A 16,214-nucleotide genomic window follows, 5' to 3' on the forward strand; every position below is an offset into this window, starting at 1 on the left:
TCCAATTCAACGAACAAAATAAAGCCCATTGCCGCCTCCTTATTCCTCACCATAGCCAGTCTAGCTACCGCCGCACCAGGGCCATTAGCTCCACCAGCCATGGGCGAGCGATGCCCCAAATATAAAGACGTTACATGCGGCGTTAGTAATGAGTCTGTATTCCTAGATCCTCTTGTGATGTGACAGGTGGCCAATTACAAGGTGTATAGTGGCTTCGACCAAGTATATGTCTGCTCTGGAAATCCCCGGGTATGGAAATTTAGGGAGCATTGCTATCGGGGCATGGTGTGCAAATATGATGCTAGTATGAACCGTGCTTGGGGTGAGTAGTGTTGAGGTGAAAACGAAGGGGGGTTGATCTTGTGAGATGTAGCGTATCTGCAATAATTAGTTAGACGGAGTTATCATATCCTACTCTGATACATGTCTTGAATCCTACTGTATTATATTGCACGTTTTGCATTCTACTCTAATAGGTCTCAGATCCTATTATAATACATGTCCTCTTGTCCTACTACATCGTATTCTACAGTAATTCATGTCTCTCGTCCCCCTATATTACTATAGCTTGGAACTCTGCTCAGAGTATAAAGTACAAGTATAAAGAATGGACCATTCCCTCTTCGATTTAGCTTAAGATCACCATTATTATAATTATCATATTAGTCCCAAACCAAACACAACAGCCAATCGTTATACATTATCAATTACTTAACCCCCATTCCACCAACACAATGAAACTCACCATCGCCTCCATACTCCTTACTCTCTACGGCATAGCTCTCGGCGCACCACAGCCGAAAAACATAGATGGTTCGCCAGGCGTAGGAGACTGGTGTCCTATGACTAATAGAATTACTTGTGGCTTTGACGCAATGTCCGTAATCCCATACTCCCTTGTGACGGAACAGATCGCTGACTATTAGGTGGGATAGAACCGAGAACGACGTATGGGTCTGTGCTGGAAACCCCCGAGTATGGACGTATCAGACTAGCTGTCCCAAAGGCACAACGTGCCAGTGGGACTTTTTTAAAAATTGGGCTTGGTGTGCTTAGGTTTATGGAGATTTGCTGGAGAAGTTGGCTGGGATGGAGTGGGATGGTCCTATTCTGGGTAGCTGTGAGCAGGACTTACGGGAGCTAACTACGAGGGAATAAATTGCAGATGGAGTAGAGTATGGTGTAGACGTTAGGTCTATTATCTATAACGTACGGCGTGTAGATGGCACATGACAAACACATTCGTTTATAAAAAGCCAAAGATCTAATTTCTAAAACAAAATGCATGCCTTCTATTGAACCCCTAATCCGTCTATATATTTATACTTCATTCCCAAAAGATCGCCCGTGATAAAAATAAAACAAAGGAAACACACAACTTACCCGCAATATCCTTGATATATCCTTGATAACAAAAGAAAAAGCACTCACTTACCACGGTCCTTGCTAATTCGCACTCGGTACGGATAGCGGCCTAACTTTTTGGCCAAATAACTCATGCTTGGTTGCCACCTCCTTGATTGCCACCTCCTCGGCCGGTGCTCTGCGAATTATACGGATAGGTTGTTTTTGGCCTGTTCGTTACTGTTCTAATCGGTAGCCCTCCATGGTGTTGACCCCCTTGCTGTTGACCTCCTTGCTGTGGACCTCCTTGCTGTGGACCTCCTTGCCGTTGACCTCCTAGCACACCTCCTGGTATAAGCGGTATCCCGCCTATATGCGGTACGCCAGGCGATGGCGGTGACGCAGGCGGAATATAAGGCGGAGATAGCGTCTCGCCCGGGTCACTTAGACTGCTCGAACTACCCTCTCTCTCATCCACAAACGTCGGAATGCCCCTTAACACATACATCCGCCTGCAAAAAGGGCAATTGCGATTATACAGCCACATCAAAATACACCCATAATGGAACAGATGACCACATGGTAGGCGACGGACATCCTCACCCTCGTCGCCCTCCGCGCCGAAGTCTATCATACAGATGGAGCACGAGGCTCCCACAGGTACTGGACCCGCGCGCACTAGCAGACCCGTCTCATCGCCCGGAACATCGGGGACGTAGTACAATGCTGGCCTGTGCCCCAGCTCGCGTGCCCTATTGTTGCGCCAGGCGAGCCGAGCAAACCACTGTGCGCGCGTAAGTGTTGAGTATCCCCGCGGGAGACGCGCGACCCAACCTTCGAACCCACCACCGTCCCTTTCATCAACATCGAACTCGACTCTATCATCGTCATCATCAGGGAGGGGGGGTAGGACGGGAGGGGGTCCGGGATCCTCGTCTTCGTCTTCGTCTTCATCTTCATCTTCATCTTCATCTTCATCTTCCTCTTCGTCTGAGAAGGGCATTTCGTCCATTTCAGCAGCGGCCATCTCAGCGAGGATCTCCTGGCCTAGTATGTCGGGGTTTTCGAATAGCTCCTCTGGGTCCTCGAGCTCCTGCAGAGCCAAGTTGCCATCCTGACCCGCATCGCTGACGAGCTGGAAAAAATTGTCACGACTCGAGTTCGCGCGAGCACCCCATTCGCTATTGCTGCGATTGAGCTCATCTTCGGTAGGGGGCGGTTCAGCGCGGCCGCGGCGCTGACAGTCCGGACATAGATATTCGGTGTAGACGACATACTCAGGCGGGTAGCGGCACGCTCCAGGGTTGCAGACGCCGGTTGGATTCATCGGATGGTGGCAGCGATTAAAATTGACGATGTGCGTGCAGAGGGCATAGTATATTCGGCGCTGTTCGCACCAGCGAAAGATGGGAGCGACTTCCTCGACGAAGGCTATGTGAGTCAGGAAGGGGGCAAAAGGGGAGATGAATCTCTCATCTGGGGACGTCTGGTAGGGACCGTCTGGAACAGAAGCGGGATCCGACCCAGAAGAGGGATCAGCCATCTTGGACAGGGATGTTTGTTGTCTTACCTATGTTATTTGCTTCGCTGTTGTTGTTGGTGGTGTTGTGGACTGCTCTTGTGTCCACGAATAGACAGTTGCGAGGATGCTTGTGATCTGAAGAGCAATTATCCAGGTCCTGCATGTGCATTATATACTCATAGAGTGGATAATAGTCAAGGGATCTATTCATCGCTCGGGGAGCTGAAACGGATATTAGTCTCTGATGTCTTTCCATTGTTGTTCATTGTTCCTCAAATAATTCGAGTCACTGAACAAAGGCTTCATTGTTTCAGGAGTACTGCGGACTAGACGGGTAGTGGCGAGGACCGTGGCTGAGCTCCATATTGTTTGTGATACGGACAATGGCTCTAAGACTCAATGGTTTGGGATTGAAGTCGTGACAAGGAGCTTAGAATGGGGAAAATGAATGGGTGTTTTGAATGTGAATTGCCTTTGTTGGGATTTCTTGATGGGAGTTTCAAAGGAAGGGTGAATGTATTGAAGCTTTGTTTGCTTCCTTTGATATTTCCGATGCTGTCAGTTATACTACACATAAGACGATAGCACACACAAAGAGTCACATGAAACCAGCACATATCTGTCCATGGTGCATCCCCGGTGGGATATAGCACACACAAAAATGAATTTAAGCAAAAAGAATATACTCCACTCATTACAAGGCCGTATATTGTTATGGCTTGTCCATCCATACCTTGCCTAGGAAGTCTTCCATCTGAGTGAACTTATATTCTGGCAGGATTCGATTAAACTCATCTGACACATCCCATGCTCCCTTTGCACCGCTCAGGAGCGTACTTATGAGAACAGATTTTAAAGCTTCTGCAGCTTGGTCCTCGGAGACGCTTGGGTGCCTTGTTTCAAGTGTCCATGAGGTTTTAAGCTTCCCAGCTTCGAGGTCTTCAAGTTTCACGGTGTCGATGGCAAAGGGGCGGCCTGTTAACTTCAGTCAGTGACCAATTAATATTTTCCGATGTAAGAAAATTAAAGCGTACCTCGAACTCTTTCGCCAATCTTGAGAATCTGTGAGACGGTAACTCTGTTGCCACTAACGCCACCAATAACAGGCCATTCGCCAACGTAATCGACGGCCTCAGTAACAACTGTGGCAAGGTCCTGTACTGTGGTGAAGGTCATGACAAAATCATGGCCCTCAACAACAATTGCACGCTGTTTCTCAAAGTCGAACATCGTATTGAGCGGAACCACGTGTTTGGCGGTTCTGTGTGGAAATGCCAGATAGTTCAGGAAAAGGCCGGGTTGAGAGGCAATATTCGAGAACCTACAGAGGCAGCGTCAGAAAAAACAATAGCGGGTGGCGTAGATGCTTACTTTTCCATTCTCGTTCACTTTTCGTAGATATTCCCTTATCTCCCCCTTTGATGCCCAAAAAGGGATGTCTTTAATCTCTGCGCTTAGGAGTTGTTAGATGTCGCCCCTACACTATTTATCCCCAGCTTACTCACCTCCCCCACTCGCTCGGCGCAAAACGTTTGACTCCGGCGAGGATGGAAGCGTCTATCAGATTCTTCTGAGAGTTGTTTTCCGGATCTGAAAGGAGCTGGATAAACGATAAGACGGTATGGACCCCACGCAGTGCCTCAGCCAGGTCAGGTTTGTCATCGTAATTCACAGCACGCACTGTTACTCCAGGTGCGCTGCTTAGGGCAGAGACCTGATAATATATGTTAGTAATAGAAGGACTTGACATGATCTCGGAAGAGCATTACATTGCGGCTTAGGATGAATATATCATGCTTCTTCACTGCTACTAAGGCGGCTATGATTTCCTGGGCAACTTCTGTAGGTAAATGTCAGCGGGATTTGCAAATGAAATTTGGATATGGTGGAATGCACGCCCTGTGCCACCAGCGACTGCAATTTTAACCATGTTGATTTGTGGTTGTATTTGTTTTTAATTTCTGAAATGTAGTATTTTTTTGAATTTAGATGTTGAAAAACGACAATTTAAAACTCCATGGCGTTGATATTTATACTTATTTATTTGTATGACTCCCATATACGAAATTACAGCAATCTGTTATTTATGTCCGGGATCACTGCAATCCCTCATCGCGGTTTCCTTGTAGTGAACGTTATATTCTGGATGGTCGATCGGATAGTACGCTAACGCGGAGGGTCATCTCACCCTCCGAAAATCTCGGACGTCCGACCAAGACGGAATACTCCCCAGTTCCAGCTCCTTGGATATGCCTATTACTCCCAAAAATCTTGTTCCACTGATTCGACCAGCATAGTAGCTTTGTAACCATGGCAGCGACTCCTACTTTTGCGAATGCACCCCTCGTGTCGCCACCGTCGATTTCGAGGGTAGAACGTAGAGAGCGCTCCCGGTCTCAGCATAGTCTTCGCCGAGACAAACCTCAACTCTCTTGTAATTTGTGTAGAAAGCGAAAGTAAGTATAGAATAAAGACACCCATATCCAACCACTCGGCGTCATGATATCGGACTAATTGTCAATGCCGCAGAGTGCGATGTGACCGCCAGATCCCATGCTCCACGTGTTCCAGAAGAGGCCTTTCTCGGTCTTGTATGTACAGCGGCGACGCACAAGAAAATATCGTTCCACAGTTAACAGGGACTATGCATGAGCGAATTCACCAGCTTGAGAGCCTTGTAATTAGTCTCATGCGGCAGGATGCAACGATCCCAGCATCTACACAAGTTGGTGCATCGATATCCGACCCCCCGAACGGCTCTCCGCATACCAATCATACTAGATCCGAGGGATCTAGATCACCTTCACCGCTACCAGTTTCAGTCTCGGGAGCAACTCCGAGTACGTTCACTATCTCCACCATCAGTGCGAAAGAAAATGCAAATACCTCATCAGTACCATTAGATGGCGGTTATATGAAGTATAATAATATAGGCGCGGGAAACTATGTTGGTAGCTCCCATTGGGCAGCAGTTCTCAACTCGATTTCAGAGCTAAAGGGGAATGTTGAGGAAGAAGACATCCGTAGTATTGAGACACATCCACAAAATCCAGACTCTTCGAGTTCGCCAGGGCTTCTGTATGGCTGTCAACGGGCCACAAAAGCTGAGATACTATCTAGAATTCCTCCTCGACGAGCAGCAGACAGGCTTGTATCCAGGTATTTGACTCTAGATATCCCATCTGGTAGGTTTACTATTCTGAAATTTGAGATTTATGAAGCCGCCGTTACAGATAGGTGATTACTAACGGCACCTATAGGGATTTTTCATCGTGGCCAGTTTCTTACTGAAGTATGCTGCTTTTCCTTTGAAAACGTATGCCATAGTTGACACCGAATTGTAGTATGATAATTTCTGGAAAGATCCATCTGGCACTCCAATTATGTGGATTTGTCTACTGTTCACCATCCTGTGTCTTGGGGAGCTCCATCAACACTCTCAAACGCCCACGAGCAACACCCCTCAAATACCAACGTTCGACAGCAGTCCTACTAGTTCTATGAACGTATTCAGAGAGAAAATTGTCCAGTGTCTCATGTTGGGTAAATATACCAAAGGAGGGCCCTACGTGATTGAGAGTTTGATACAGTACTCCATGATCGAACATTTCCTTCGCCGGGATGCGCAGTTCGAAATTTGGATCTTGCTTGGGATGCTTATTCCCATCGCTCTTCGCATGGGACTACACAGGGATCCCAAGCATTTTGGTGAGATACCTGTCTTTGCAGGTGAGATGCGGCGAAGAGTTTGGGCAACAATTTTTCAAATTGACGTTGGTTTCTCGGCGCTAGCCGGATTGCCTCGTATGATCAAACCACAACAGTGTGATACGGAGGAACCCCGTAATCTGCTGGACTCCGACTTTGACGAGAAAACTTTGGAGCTTCCGAAGTCACGGCCGGAGTCAGAATCTACGCCAGTTTTGTTCCTTCTGGCGAAGAACAGAATAATCTCTGTTGGGGGCCTTATTAGTGACTTAGCACATGATATACGGCCTTATCCTTATACCGAACTGATGAGATTTGAGGAGTTGCTTCAGAATACTCGAGACTCCCTTCCGGAGAGTCTGCGATGGCAGCCGCTATCACAGTCGATTACAGAAAGCCCGCAGACTATTATGCAAAGGGTATACCTTGATATGTTTTTCTACAAAATGCAGATTATCTTGTACAAGAGATATTTATCGGCCTCAATGACGCAGCCTCAATATACCCATGCGCGAGAAGTTTGCTTGGATTCAGCAATAAAGATTTTGGAGTATCAACACCTGGTTGATGAGGAGACGCAACTAGATGGTCGACTGTCCTCAATTGGATGGACATATTCTTTAATCCTCAACAACAACTTTATGCTTGCCGCCAGCGTTCTATGCTTCTATATTAAGCAATACAGCGGATATGACAAGGATATTATTGATGAGGAGACATTTCAGAAGATCCAAGCACTTTTGAGAAAGTCGCATGACATCTGGCTCCGCTCTAGCTCTGTATCGAATGAAGCCCAGAAGGCGGTTAAATCACTGGGTATAATTCTTGGAATTTGCTCTAGCGAGGATGGAGAAATTGCCAACCAATTGTTTGGAGACTCAGAAGACTTTTTTGCCCAATCAACAATCCAGCTGGTTGGCCTGTCTATCAAGGTGAGAAATCCGTCATCACTCTACCAAAATAGACTTCTGCTTATATGTTTAAGAACTTAACTCACCGCAGATTATTTACCATGCTCCAACCTGGCCGTCTTTTACAACGATTGAATAAGGGGCTCATATCATCCTTTCAAACACCAAATATAACAAACTCAGCTCACGCATTGTAACAAAAATTATATTTCTTAATAATTCTACTATAAGTATAGAGAAAACGACAACCATTCATATTGGACGACAACGCCCCAGTTCAAAATGCCTGGCTCGTTTCATTTCCCCTATTTCTTTTCATCCGAAATTCCAGCCGTCTCTAGCCATACCTTGATCTCGCACCCGATCAAATGAGGGTGGTCCTCCTGTAAGTAGTGCTTTTCGTGGCCCACTGGTACACTCTTGACATTCTTCAGATTCTCCGAATAGTACTTAGACAACTCCAGTGGTATGATTTTGCCAGGATCTGCCCAGAAGAAAAACTTTGGAATTTCATTCTCAAGCAGCCAGGAATTATAATTCTCCACAGCTTGGTAGACCTCTGCAGGGTTACCAGCAACGGGGAATATCTTGGCCATCTCGTAAATAGACTCGCGGTTTGCGGGATCAAGGAACGGCTTCCGATAATGGTCCAATTGTGCGGGAGACAGAGTGCGGATGACTTGATCTTGCATAAAGAGCTCTATAAAGACGTTGTCGTCGATGATGGCTTTGCGGAGGTTAAGCTGTCAAACATATACTGTGCGCGCGTTTCCACCGCGAGCTTGTCTGTCATGTCATGGCGTGGGTGGGGGATGGACAGCGGAAGCTTTTTTAGTACACGAGCTTCTTTGCGACAGCGAACCGGGCCGACGACGCTAACAGGGTTATCCTCTATTTTTGACAGCCGGAAGGATCACTATGTGTCACTATCACGTCCAATTGCCTTAAATGAGCCAATAGAAATGGAAAGCGAACAGCAAAGTCCAGATCCTCCCGAGGAGATCCTCCAGCTGAGGGAACAATTTCAATTCTCTCGTATTGTACCTGCCCAAGCCGAAAGGCTGGTTTCGCTGTGCTCTCCTATTTCTACCACGCCAGACCCTTCGAGGCTGATAACCATGTTCTTTATGGACGAATGTCGCCGTCGCCAAAGAGCAATCAGTCAATATGCTGTGCGATAGAGGTCTCCTACTCTCGGTGATCCTCGCCTACTTCCCATTAGCCATATCACAGACATGCGTGTGGCAGGATGGCTCCACGGCCACAGGTTATGCCCCATGCATATCGGGAGCAACATCAGGCACATGCTGCCACTCCGGTGAAGCCTGTCTCGCATCTGGACTATGCTATGGCGCGCCTGGATTGATGTACCGCGGCGCCTGCGTCGACAGCTGGGACACACCCGACTGCCTGACGTTTTGCAAAGAGTGTAAGCAAGCGCATCTTGCGAACTTCCCCGAAACAACGCTGACTGGCGCGCCGCGATAGACCTGCCGTACTGGGCCAACATCTACCCGTGCACCGATGGGGTTGGAGCGGACAACCCCAAAAATTTCTGGTGCGGCAGTCCTCTGCTGAAAACATGTAGTGCGGACGAGGGCAAGCTCTTCAAGATCAGCCCCGGCGTGGCCGTGAAAATATTACCCAGATCCTCGACAACTACGGAGTCATCCTCGCAGACCACGTCGTCCTTGCCAACCTCGACCCCCTCGGCGTCCGACACGGGGTCATCGCCGGACCCTACATCATCCGACCCAGGAGCTACAACTCCCACCGATGGGGTTTGCTCAGACAAGACCACCTCAGATAAGACCCAGTGCTCGGGCGCCACAGAAGCCGAGAAAATCCACTTCGCCAACTCTATCACAGCGGTGGGAGCCGGCGTAGGAGTCCCGCTCGGCGTCCTCGCCCTAGCGTTTTTGGGGCTTTTCATGAACGAGCGACGCCTGCGCAAGAAACTGACGAAGCCCGCCGATGTGGGCGGCGCGAGCGTTGCATATGGGCCGGTTAATAACACATACCAAGGCCCAGATTACGGCGGCCAGGGACAGGGCCAGGGACAGGGCCATGTACAAAGTCAAGAACAAGTGCAATATATATATAAATCCGAGAACGAGATGTCTGCGAACCCAGATCCGGCACATGAGATGACAGGGGGTCATCACCGTCCTGTTCATGAGCTTGGGGGTCAAAATTACCCAATGTAGTTTTGTGTTGATATATAGCCTATTAATTAGTGTTAATTATTAGTTTGAATGGCCATCCTGATACAGTCCGATGTTCTCATGCCGCCCAAAATCCGAATTTAGACTATCTGTTGGAAATAATACCAGGATATAAGCTTACTAGAATAATTATTTTTACTATTTTTGAGTAAAACCCTTAGACAACCGCTCTAGAGGGCGGTTGTGAACATAAGCATTAATAGGCCAGCTTACTAAATTCAACCTCCGTATCCTATGTGACAGGGGGCACTACTACACAACAACTTCCACCTACTCTTAGCCAGAAGACACTCACACGCCAACCTCGCCCTCCCCATCAACAGAGCACCGAAAACAAAACCCCCTCCCACATTTATATCCGCTCTCCCCGCACCTCCTCCACGCCCCACCTGGCGTCTGCATCAGGTCTCCATCCTCACTCTTCACTTCATTACTCCCTCCTACTCTGCCTCGCCGGGACGGTGTCCCCATCACTGACGTACCCGCGCCATCAACCTTAGGAGTCGAAAGATTTGACATCCCATCCCCTAATCCCCTACTGCGCCGAGACAAAATGTGGGTAACATCCTCAACCCCGTCTTCATCCTCACCCTCATCATCATCAAGCCGCAAAGGTGACCGCACTGCCAGCCTTGAAAGCGGCGTCATAGACCCTCGCGAGCGCACCGATCCTTTCCCCGACCGAGACACGAAGCGGGGTCTACTCGTGGATCTCTCCATCCGATTCCGTTGGGAAGTGGGCGTAACTGATAACCTTAGCAAAGACGCCTGGCTGCGTCGCGGCGTTGATTCATGCACTACGCTCCGTTTCGGGGTAGCTTTTGAGGCGGAGGAGATAGTGAGGGTGTTTGGCGGGGTAGGGGTGCGAGCGGCTGGGGAAGTGAGAGGTGAGGAGCTGTCGGGTTGTGTGATTACGACGCGAAGGCCGCTGCCGGATGTAGCTGGTTGTGGTGGTGTAGGAAGGCGTGGTGGGCTGCGTGGGAGAGAGTAGATATCACCTAAGCCACAGCCAATCTCTGGTTCGTCTTTAATTTCCACAGAAGTCGTGACAGCATCGAGCTGTTCGGCAGGTGATGTCTTTGCGGGAGCGTCTTGAGGTGGGACATCCGGCTCTTGTGATGGTGGTGTTATCAAAGGTGCCTGGTCGCTCAGGGGTTGAGGCTGGGGAGACTCGGCTGTCGCAGAAGAGGCCTGGGGATTCGGCGCGTCGGTCCGTGGAACTACAGGCGCAGCTTCATCCTCTTCGTCGGAGAACATATAAGAAGGATCAAGAGCATCAGGACTCAACGGTACCATTGGCTCCATAACTTGATCCTGCTTCGCCTGGCTCGTACTTGGTGACATCAGATCTTGAGACGACTGAGAATTTGGGATTACCCTCGAGCGGAGAAATCGACCAGCGTGGATAATTTCCGGGTTGTGGTTCTGTTCGCTTCTATTCTCGGGAAGCTCAACCATTTGGTCTTCTCCCTCCACGGTTGTTGTCGAGTTCGGCGAGATATAATCCGATGCACCCTGGAGAAGTTTTGAGAAGTCGAAGGAATCCCCTGCCTCAGAAAGAGGACCAGTGACATTGTTACTTTCGTCATCCCCTGCCTCGGAAAGGGGACCAGTGCCATTGTTACTTTGGTCATCATCCTCTCGCTCAAAAAGAGGATCACTGTCATCATTACCTTGGTCGTTGCCCATTCCATCCTGACTTTGTTCGGTCTCATCATGATCCAGCTCTAGCAATTGACCCGTCGTCTCTAGATGCTTTATTCGCCTCTCCCTCCACTCTATGCTCCGTGCCTCGATCTTATTGATCTGGTCGGGGTCTGGCGTTGGTAATGAAACTCCTTGCTCTTCCACCGTTCTCAATTGGCTGTTTTTCTTTCGCTCTTTTCCTTGCAGCTTCTTACATGCTTCCCAGTACGTCATCCCCGCATACTCTGGCTCTTGCCACCAATGCCCGATCTTTTTGAACCTCCAGATCCTAAATTGGTGCCTATACTGCCAATTACTAAGCAAGGTTAGAGTGGCGCTTTCGGGGGTGCTATAAATTGGATGCTATTTACTTCTCTGTGAACTTGTGTTGAAGTTCCATAATACCCATCACTTTGGCTAGGGGGTATCCGTCTACTACGTATAGCTTATGGAGAATTTCTTTGAATGGCGCAAAGCGTGCCGCTGTACCAGAACGGGACTTTAGGGCAGCTTCTTTCGATTTCGGCGTACCTTCGACAGAACTCCCATCTCCCAGAGGTTTAGACTGTTTCTTCAGAGGACCGGATCTGTTCTGGAACGCCCACATAGTTTTAGCAAAGTTATGCTCACTGAATGGCGGACCCCCAGTAGTTCGGTCCAATCTAAGCGCGCGAATGGTTGCGCCACTGTCTGTTGGAGGATCTGACTCTACGGTCGAATCTTTCGGCGCGTCTTGGCCAGCCATCCCCGGCTCAAGAAATGGGTGCTGGCCCCCATTTCGGTCATACAACCTGCGGTAACGCTGCCTGTAAGCCGTGCCACTATGTCTGGGGTTCTGAAAACACGATTAGCAAATTAACCTCGATTTAGGCAACAAAACCGACCTTTTTGCTGAGCAACTCCCAGTGCTCTTCGGCCCAGAGAGGATACTCCGTCTCGGTGTGGACCTTCTTGCACCATTCCACAATCTGTTCGTCTTCTTCCTTTGTGTACTTGTTCCTCGGGAGAACCATTTCACTTAATCCGGGCCTTTTGTTCTTCCGTTTTACTAGTATAGAATAACGAGAAATTCCGACCTCAGAATCTCTAGCATCACCAGAGTTACCAGGCTCATTGTCGATGAACGGGTGATCATCTGCATTCTGGCCTTCACTCTCAGATACCAAATCCTGCTGTGGGTTCTGTGGCGCATCAACCTGGGCACTCTTTGGTGGGAGAGCTGCTTGTGCAGACACACTCGATCTCGTAATCTTCTCCTTCGAAATAACCGTTCTATCTCGCACAACCGTCTCGCTTTCCCCAGCTGGCTCCTTATTTATCATCTCAGCCTTGCGCCTTCTACGCCGTCGCTTCTTCTCGGGAGCCCACAGCGAGTCTTCATTTGGCGAGGGCGAGCGTTCGGTGTCTGGTTGCAGGATCATGGATTTGAGAATTGGCCTTTTTCCTGCCGTTGCTGCTGGTAGGGCTGGGGTGCGCCATTTCGGATCAATGCTTCCTTCGTCGACAGATTTTTGCCTCGACACGTATTCGACGATTCGCGGGCCAAGCTCCTGGCCAAACTGCGAAACGATGTCTGGTTCTAATGTGTCGGCGGCGCCAGTGCTCCATAGTCGTTGTCTTGGAAGGGGTTTCGGCGTGTGGAACCTAGACTGTGGTTTCTGTTGAGATGGCTTGTGAAGGGGTGGCCTGGGAGGCGGTGCCATCGACTTCGCAGGGATAACGCCACTGTTTTGGTATAGTATATCATCATCATCGCTCTCATCTTCATCAATAGGAATCAGCTTGCTCGTATCCCCATCATACTCGTTCTCGTCCTCTTCCGTGCCAGCTTCTTGTCCAAACTCTGGTTCCTGGGTGAAAGCTCGCAGCATTTGTCTTCCGCGCACATGATAGTCCGTGTCTGTATCTTCGTCGCCCTCATCCGTAGCGTTAGAATCCTCTACATCCTCCTGCGGGAGCCGTGCGTGCTCAGGCTCCTCAGTGAATGCCCTCAACATCCCCCTCCCCCTGACTTCACCAGCATCAGTCTCAGCATGCATTTCCGCGACATGCCCGTTATCCACTATGATCTCGCCAGTGCGCAAATCGATTTCGTCTCCGACTCCAGTAAAATCCTTGCCGTACTTCTCAAATATGGCCTCGAATGTCGATTTCAGCTTGTTATCGAGCTTCTGCCTCGTCGCTTGTAGGTCGGCTTCTGGCGCTTCCTCTTCGTAGTATTCCTCTCCAGACTCTTCGTCGTCGTCAAACTGATCGTCTCCAAAGTTGGCAGGGCCTTGTCGCGCATTAACTGCCCCGTATAACTTGGTGGAGTCATTATTGCGGTTGTAAGTCGCGCCATTGCTCGGATTGAGAGGTTGTCGCAAGGTGGCGGGGTCGTAGGATCTGCTAAGGCCATCATAACCCGGGCTGTGTCGCTGCAGTCCTCGCGTCTCCGATATCCTTTGTCTCTTGAAGGAAGGCTCCATTATGTTGGTCCATTGAATTAGTTCTATATCGGAATGGCGTATCGTGTTCTGTTGGAGCACATACGTTGGCGCTTTGTTCGGTTGGGAGACGCGATTTTGAAAGTGTCCAAGCTCCCCACGCGTAAAGTGCAACGCGCATAACTCGCATAAATAAGCTAGCCACCCCCCACATTAAAGACAGCTGCATAACATTCGAGTGGTCCCTGATCCACAAATTCCTCAAGGTTTACAGTATCCAACCTCACCAAAACTACTACCATTTACTATAATATTATAAATATAATTAACCTAGTGTTTTATAGTAGGGAAATAGTAGAGAACAAGAGAGGAGAACAGAGAGGGAGGATTTTAAAGAGCGTATTAGTTACAGCTAGAGGGGCTGGAGGCTATTAAAGGGACATGAGAGACCAAGGGGCATTAAAGGCGCATTGTAAAACGGCGCAAAGTATATGATGAAACTATAGGGGTATATATCTAAGCAGAATGTGAACCTTGCGGGTTCGAATTAGGTGGTACAATAGGCGCCCACATCTCCTGCATCTGTGGTTGGAACTGCCACTGCCCTTGAATGTGTTGCGGAGGTGGTGCCGATGAGGGAGCTTCTGAGAGCTCTGGGACCCTGTGTTGGCTGTGCAACTGAGATATTGCTTGGTTTTGAAGCTCTAGTGGGCCCTGTGCTACCGTCTGCCCTTGAAGTTCGGGTGGGCCTTGTACGATTGCTTGATTTTGAAGCTCTAGTGGGCCTTGTGCAACTGCCTGGCCTTGAAGTTCAGGTGGTCCTTGTATAATTGCCTGATTTTGAAGCTCGGATGGACCGTGTACGATTGCTTGGTTTTGAAGCTCGGGTGGTCTATATCCGAGCAGTGGCTGAATGACGCCTTTGTCGGGTATGCCACCTAGAATAGGACCAGCTCCTCCGCCATTGTTGTATGGACCAGATTGTTGGGGGTTGTATGGGGGTAGAGGGGGGTTGTTTCGTCTCTGGTTGCGGGCGCGGATGACCATCCATATCGCAAAGGCTGCGATGATGCATAGTAGGGCCAAACCGCCAATTACTCCCCCGACAATGGCACCAACTGGGGTAGAAGAGCTAGACGATGATGAAGTATCTGAAGACGTCTGGGCTGGGTTGGAATTGGTCTCTGTTGGCGGCTGGGTGCCCGTTGGCGAGGCGCTGTTTGTCTCTGTAGTCGACGTGGCCGTCGGAATCACCTCGTTCGCCCTGATACGAACTTGAATCGGATATACAGCTTGCCAGGACGATGGAAGCCCCGAAGCTGGCGTCCACGAGGAGGTGGAGAGAGTCTTTTGGTCGAATATGTTATCAACCACTATCACGGTTGTTGGTGTCGAGAGGAGACTCTGACAATACTGAAAGAAGCCGCCTTCACCCACAGTATTTGGGCAGTTATAGTCTGTACGACTGAGTGAGCAGCCATATTTAGATTTGCCAGTCGGGGACTCAGATGCACTTACTGGTTGGACAGCAGAAAGCAATGGTCTCGCCAGGAGCAGAGCTCAGGGCTGATGGGGCCGGTGGACCACTACATGAGCGGTATTGCGATGGACATACGCCCGGGGAGTAGTAGCTCGTCATCCACGCCCATGGCTCGGTGTAGACATTGCCAGATGGGCAACAGGTTTTTGCAGCGCAGCCTTGTGTCATCTGCGTCCATGGCATCCCCAGGCCAGGTGTATTGAAGTTCCAGAAGTTATTGAGGCAATCGCTTGGAAAGGCAGTAGTAGGCAGTGGGCCTAGATTTGTCGAGGTCGTCCATGAGGGGATGGTGATCTTGTTTCCACCAGCGGTGATGGTTGTCATTGTTTGCGTCTCCTGATGGCCCTTAGGCCAACCCCTAAATAGCTGCGAAGGTATTCAGCGTAGATGCTTGTAATCAAATTATCATTCCAAATATTTCTCCGCTTCAATACTAGATGCTGTTAGAGCGCGTTCTTTATCGTGGTGTCGCGCGGTCGATATATCTTCGCCAGAACGAGGAAAAGGAGGATCGCTCCACGAAGTGAGTGTTTGATTGGCGCGCAATTTCGATCTGCATGGCTTATGGGCTCTAAAACTGGTCACTGCATCGCTCACATAACTCTCATATAACGCAGCTGCTTCACGCACATTCGCAAATGTTCACTAGTATATACTTTCACTATAATGCACACAGCTATATCCGCTGTCTTACAAGTGCGTCTCTTATACCACGTTTATCCCAACTGAGGGAGCAGCGAGAGACAAAAAACGAGGGTCGCCGACTTTCAGGGTCGATTGGGGGGGAGATGTTTGTAATTGGGTGGGGAAGGACAAGGCTCCGGCAGTGACGCGCCAAGACCTCTCAGACAG

At 49.3% G+C, this 16,214-nt stretch overlaps 7 protein-coding genes across 7 annotated transcripts; 2 read left to right on the top strand and 5 right to left on the bottom strand.

Annotated features, from left to right (window-relative positions):
- Nucleotides 1-1,495: 1,495 nt before the first annotated feature.
- VE01_03928 (uncharacterized protein) lies at nucleotides 1,496-2,887 on the bottom strand (the record flags this gene model as incomplete). The annotated part of the gene is made up of 1 exon (XM_018273407.1): nucleotides 1,496-2,887. The coding sequence occupies one exon, from the start codon at nucleotides 2,885-2,887 to the stop codon at nucleotides 1,496-1,498; it is 1,392 nt and encodes a 463-aa protein (XP_018131717.1).
- A 186-nt stretch (nucleotides 2,888-3,073) lies between these two features.
- On the bottom strand, nucleotides 3,074-4,880 carry VE01_03929 (uncharacterized protein; the record flags this gene model as incomplete). The annotated part of the gene is made up of 6 exons (XM_018273408.2): nucleotides 4,763-4,880; nucleotides 4,636-4,706; nucleotides 4,372-4,580; nucleotides 3,901-4,187; nucleotides 3,600-3,841; nucleotides 3,074-3,079 (listed from the first exon to the last, which is right to left on the bottom strand). The coding sequence occupies exons 1-6, from the start codon at nucleotides 4,794-4,796 to the stop codon at nucleotides 3,074-3,076; spliced, it is 849 nt and encodes a 282-aa protein (XP_018131716.1). The 5' UTR covers nucleotides 4,797-4,880.
- An 846-nt stretch (nucleotides 4,881-5,726) lies between these two features.
- On the top strand, nucleotides 5,727-7,684 carry VE01_03930 (uncharacterized protein). The gene is made up of 4 exons (XM_059463578.1): nucleotides 5,727-6,051; nucleotides 6,127-6,158; nucleotides 6,211-7,506; nucleotides 7,560-7,684. Exons 1-4 carry the CDS (start codon nucleotides 5,781-5,783, stop codon nucleotides 7,680-7,682), a joined length of 1,722 nt encoding a protein of 573 aa, XP_059319801.1. The 5' UTR covers nucleotides 5,727-5,780; the 3' UTR covers nucleotides 7,683-7,684.
- VE01_03932 (uncharacterized protein) lies at nucleotides 7,685-9,762 on the top strand. The gene is made up of 3 exons (XM_018273411.2): nucleotides 7,685-7,870; nucleotides 7,920-8,914; nucleotides 8,974-9,762. Exons 2-3 carry the CDS (start codon nucleotides 8,653-8,655, stop codon nucleotides 9,690-9,692), a joined length of 981 nt encoding a protein of 326 aa, XP_018131617.1. The 5' UTR covers nucleotides 7,685-7,870; nucleotides 7,920-8,652; the 3' UTR covers nucleotides 9,693-9,762.
- VE01_03931 (uncharacterized protein) lies at nucleotides 7,772-8,286 on the bottom strand. The gene has a single exon (XM_018273410.2). It carries the CDS (start codon nucleotides 8,175-8,177, stop codon nucleotides 7,791-7,793), a length of 387 nt encoding a protein of 128 aa, XP_018131606.1. The 5' UTR covers nucleotides 8,178-8,286; the 3' UTR covers nucleotides 7,772-7,790.
- Nucleotides 9,763-9,815: 53 nt separating the features above from the next.
- VE01_03933 (uncharacterized protein) lies at nucleotides 9,816-13,955 on the bottom strand. The gene is made up of 3 exons (XM_059463579.1): nucleotides 12,281-13,955; nucleotides 11,768-12,231; nucleotides 9,816-11,712 (listed from the first exon to the last, which is right to left on the bottom strand). The coding sequence occupies exons 1-3, from the start codon at nucleotides 13,862-13,864 to the stop codon at nucleotides 10,002-10,004; spliced, it is 3,759 nt and encodes a 1,252-aa protein (XP_059319803.1). The 5' UTR covers nucleotides 13,865-13,955; the 3' UTR covers nucleotides 9,816-10,001.
- Nucleotides 13,956-14,338: 383 nt separating this feature from the next.
- VE01_03934 (uncharacterized protein) lies at nucleotides 14,339-15,968 on the bottom strand (the record flags this gene model as incomplete). Its single annotated transcript, XM_018273413.2, has 2 exons — nucleotides 15,341-15,968; nucleotides 14,339-15,279 (listed from the first exon to the last, which is right to left on the bottom strand). Exons 1-2 carry the CDS (start codon nucleotides 15,684-15,686, stop codon nucleotides 14,339-14,341), a joined length of 1,287 nt encoding a protein of 428 aa, XP_018131614.1. The 5' UTR covers nucleotides 15,687-15,968.
- Nucleotides 15,969-16,214: the final 246 nt, after the last annotated feature.

The sequence above is a fragment of the Pseudogymnoascus verrucosus genome (genome assembly GCF_001662655.1).
Source record: "Pseudogymnoascus verrucosus strain UAMH 10579 unplaced genomic scaffold scaffold_14, whole genome shotgun sequence".
Lineage (NCBI taxonomy): Eukaryota > Fungi > Ascomycota > Leotiomycetes > Thelebolales > Thelebolaceae > Pseudogymnoascus > Pseudogymnoascus verrucosus.

What these genes read in the sequence shown, in the direction of transcription:
- VE01_03933 (XM_059463579.1), bottom strand. Translation starts at nt 13,864, where the DNA reads ATGGAGCCTTCCTTCAAGAGACAAAGGATATCGGAGACGCGAGGACTG. An exon ending in GGGAGTTGCTCAGCAAAAAG is followed by an intron (nt 12,232 to 12,280) that starts GTCGGTTTTGTT and finishes TCGTGTTTTCAG; the next exon opens with AACCCCAGACATAGTGGCAC. An exon ending in CAACACAAGTTCACAGAGAA is followed by an intron (nt 11,713 to 11,767) that starts GTAAATAGCATC and finishes AACCTTGCTTAG; the next exon opens with TAATTGGCAGTATAGGCACC.
- VE01_03932 (XM_018273411.2), top strand. Translation starts at nt 8,653, where the DNA reads ATGCTGTGCGATAGAGGTCTCCTACTCTCGGTGATCCTCGCCTACTTC. An exon ending in CCTGACGTTTTGCAAAGAGT is followed by an intron (nt 8,915 to 8,973) that starts GTAAGCAAGCGC and finishes GCGCCGCGATAG; the next exon opens with ACCTGCCGTACTGGGCCAAC.
- VE01_03930 (XM_059463578.1), top strand. Translation starts at nt 5,781, where the DNA reads ATGAAGTATAATAATATAGGCGCGGGAAACTATGTTGGTAGCTCCCAT. An exon ending in GTGGCCAGTTTCTTACTGAA is followed by an intron (nt 6,159 to 6,210) that starts GTATGCTGCTTT and finishes ACCGAATTGTAG; the next exon opens with TATGATAATTTCTGGAAAGA. An exon ending in TGGTTGGCCTGTCTATCAAG is followed by an intron (nt 7,507 to 7,559) that starts GTGAGAAATCCG and finishes TATATGTTTAAG; the next exon opens with AACTTAACTCACCGCAGATT.
- VE01_03931 (XM_018273410.2), bottom strand. Translation starts at nt 8,177, where the DNA reads ATGCAAGATCAAGTCATCCGCACTCTGTCTCCCGCACAATTGGACCAT.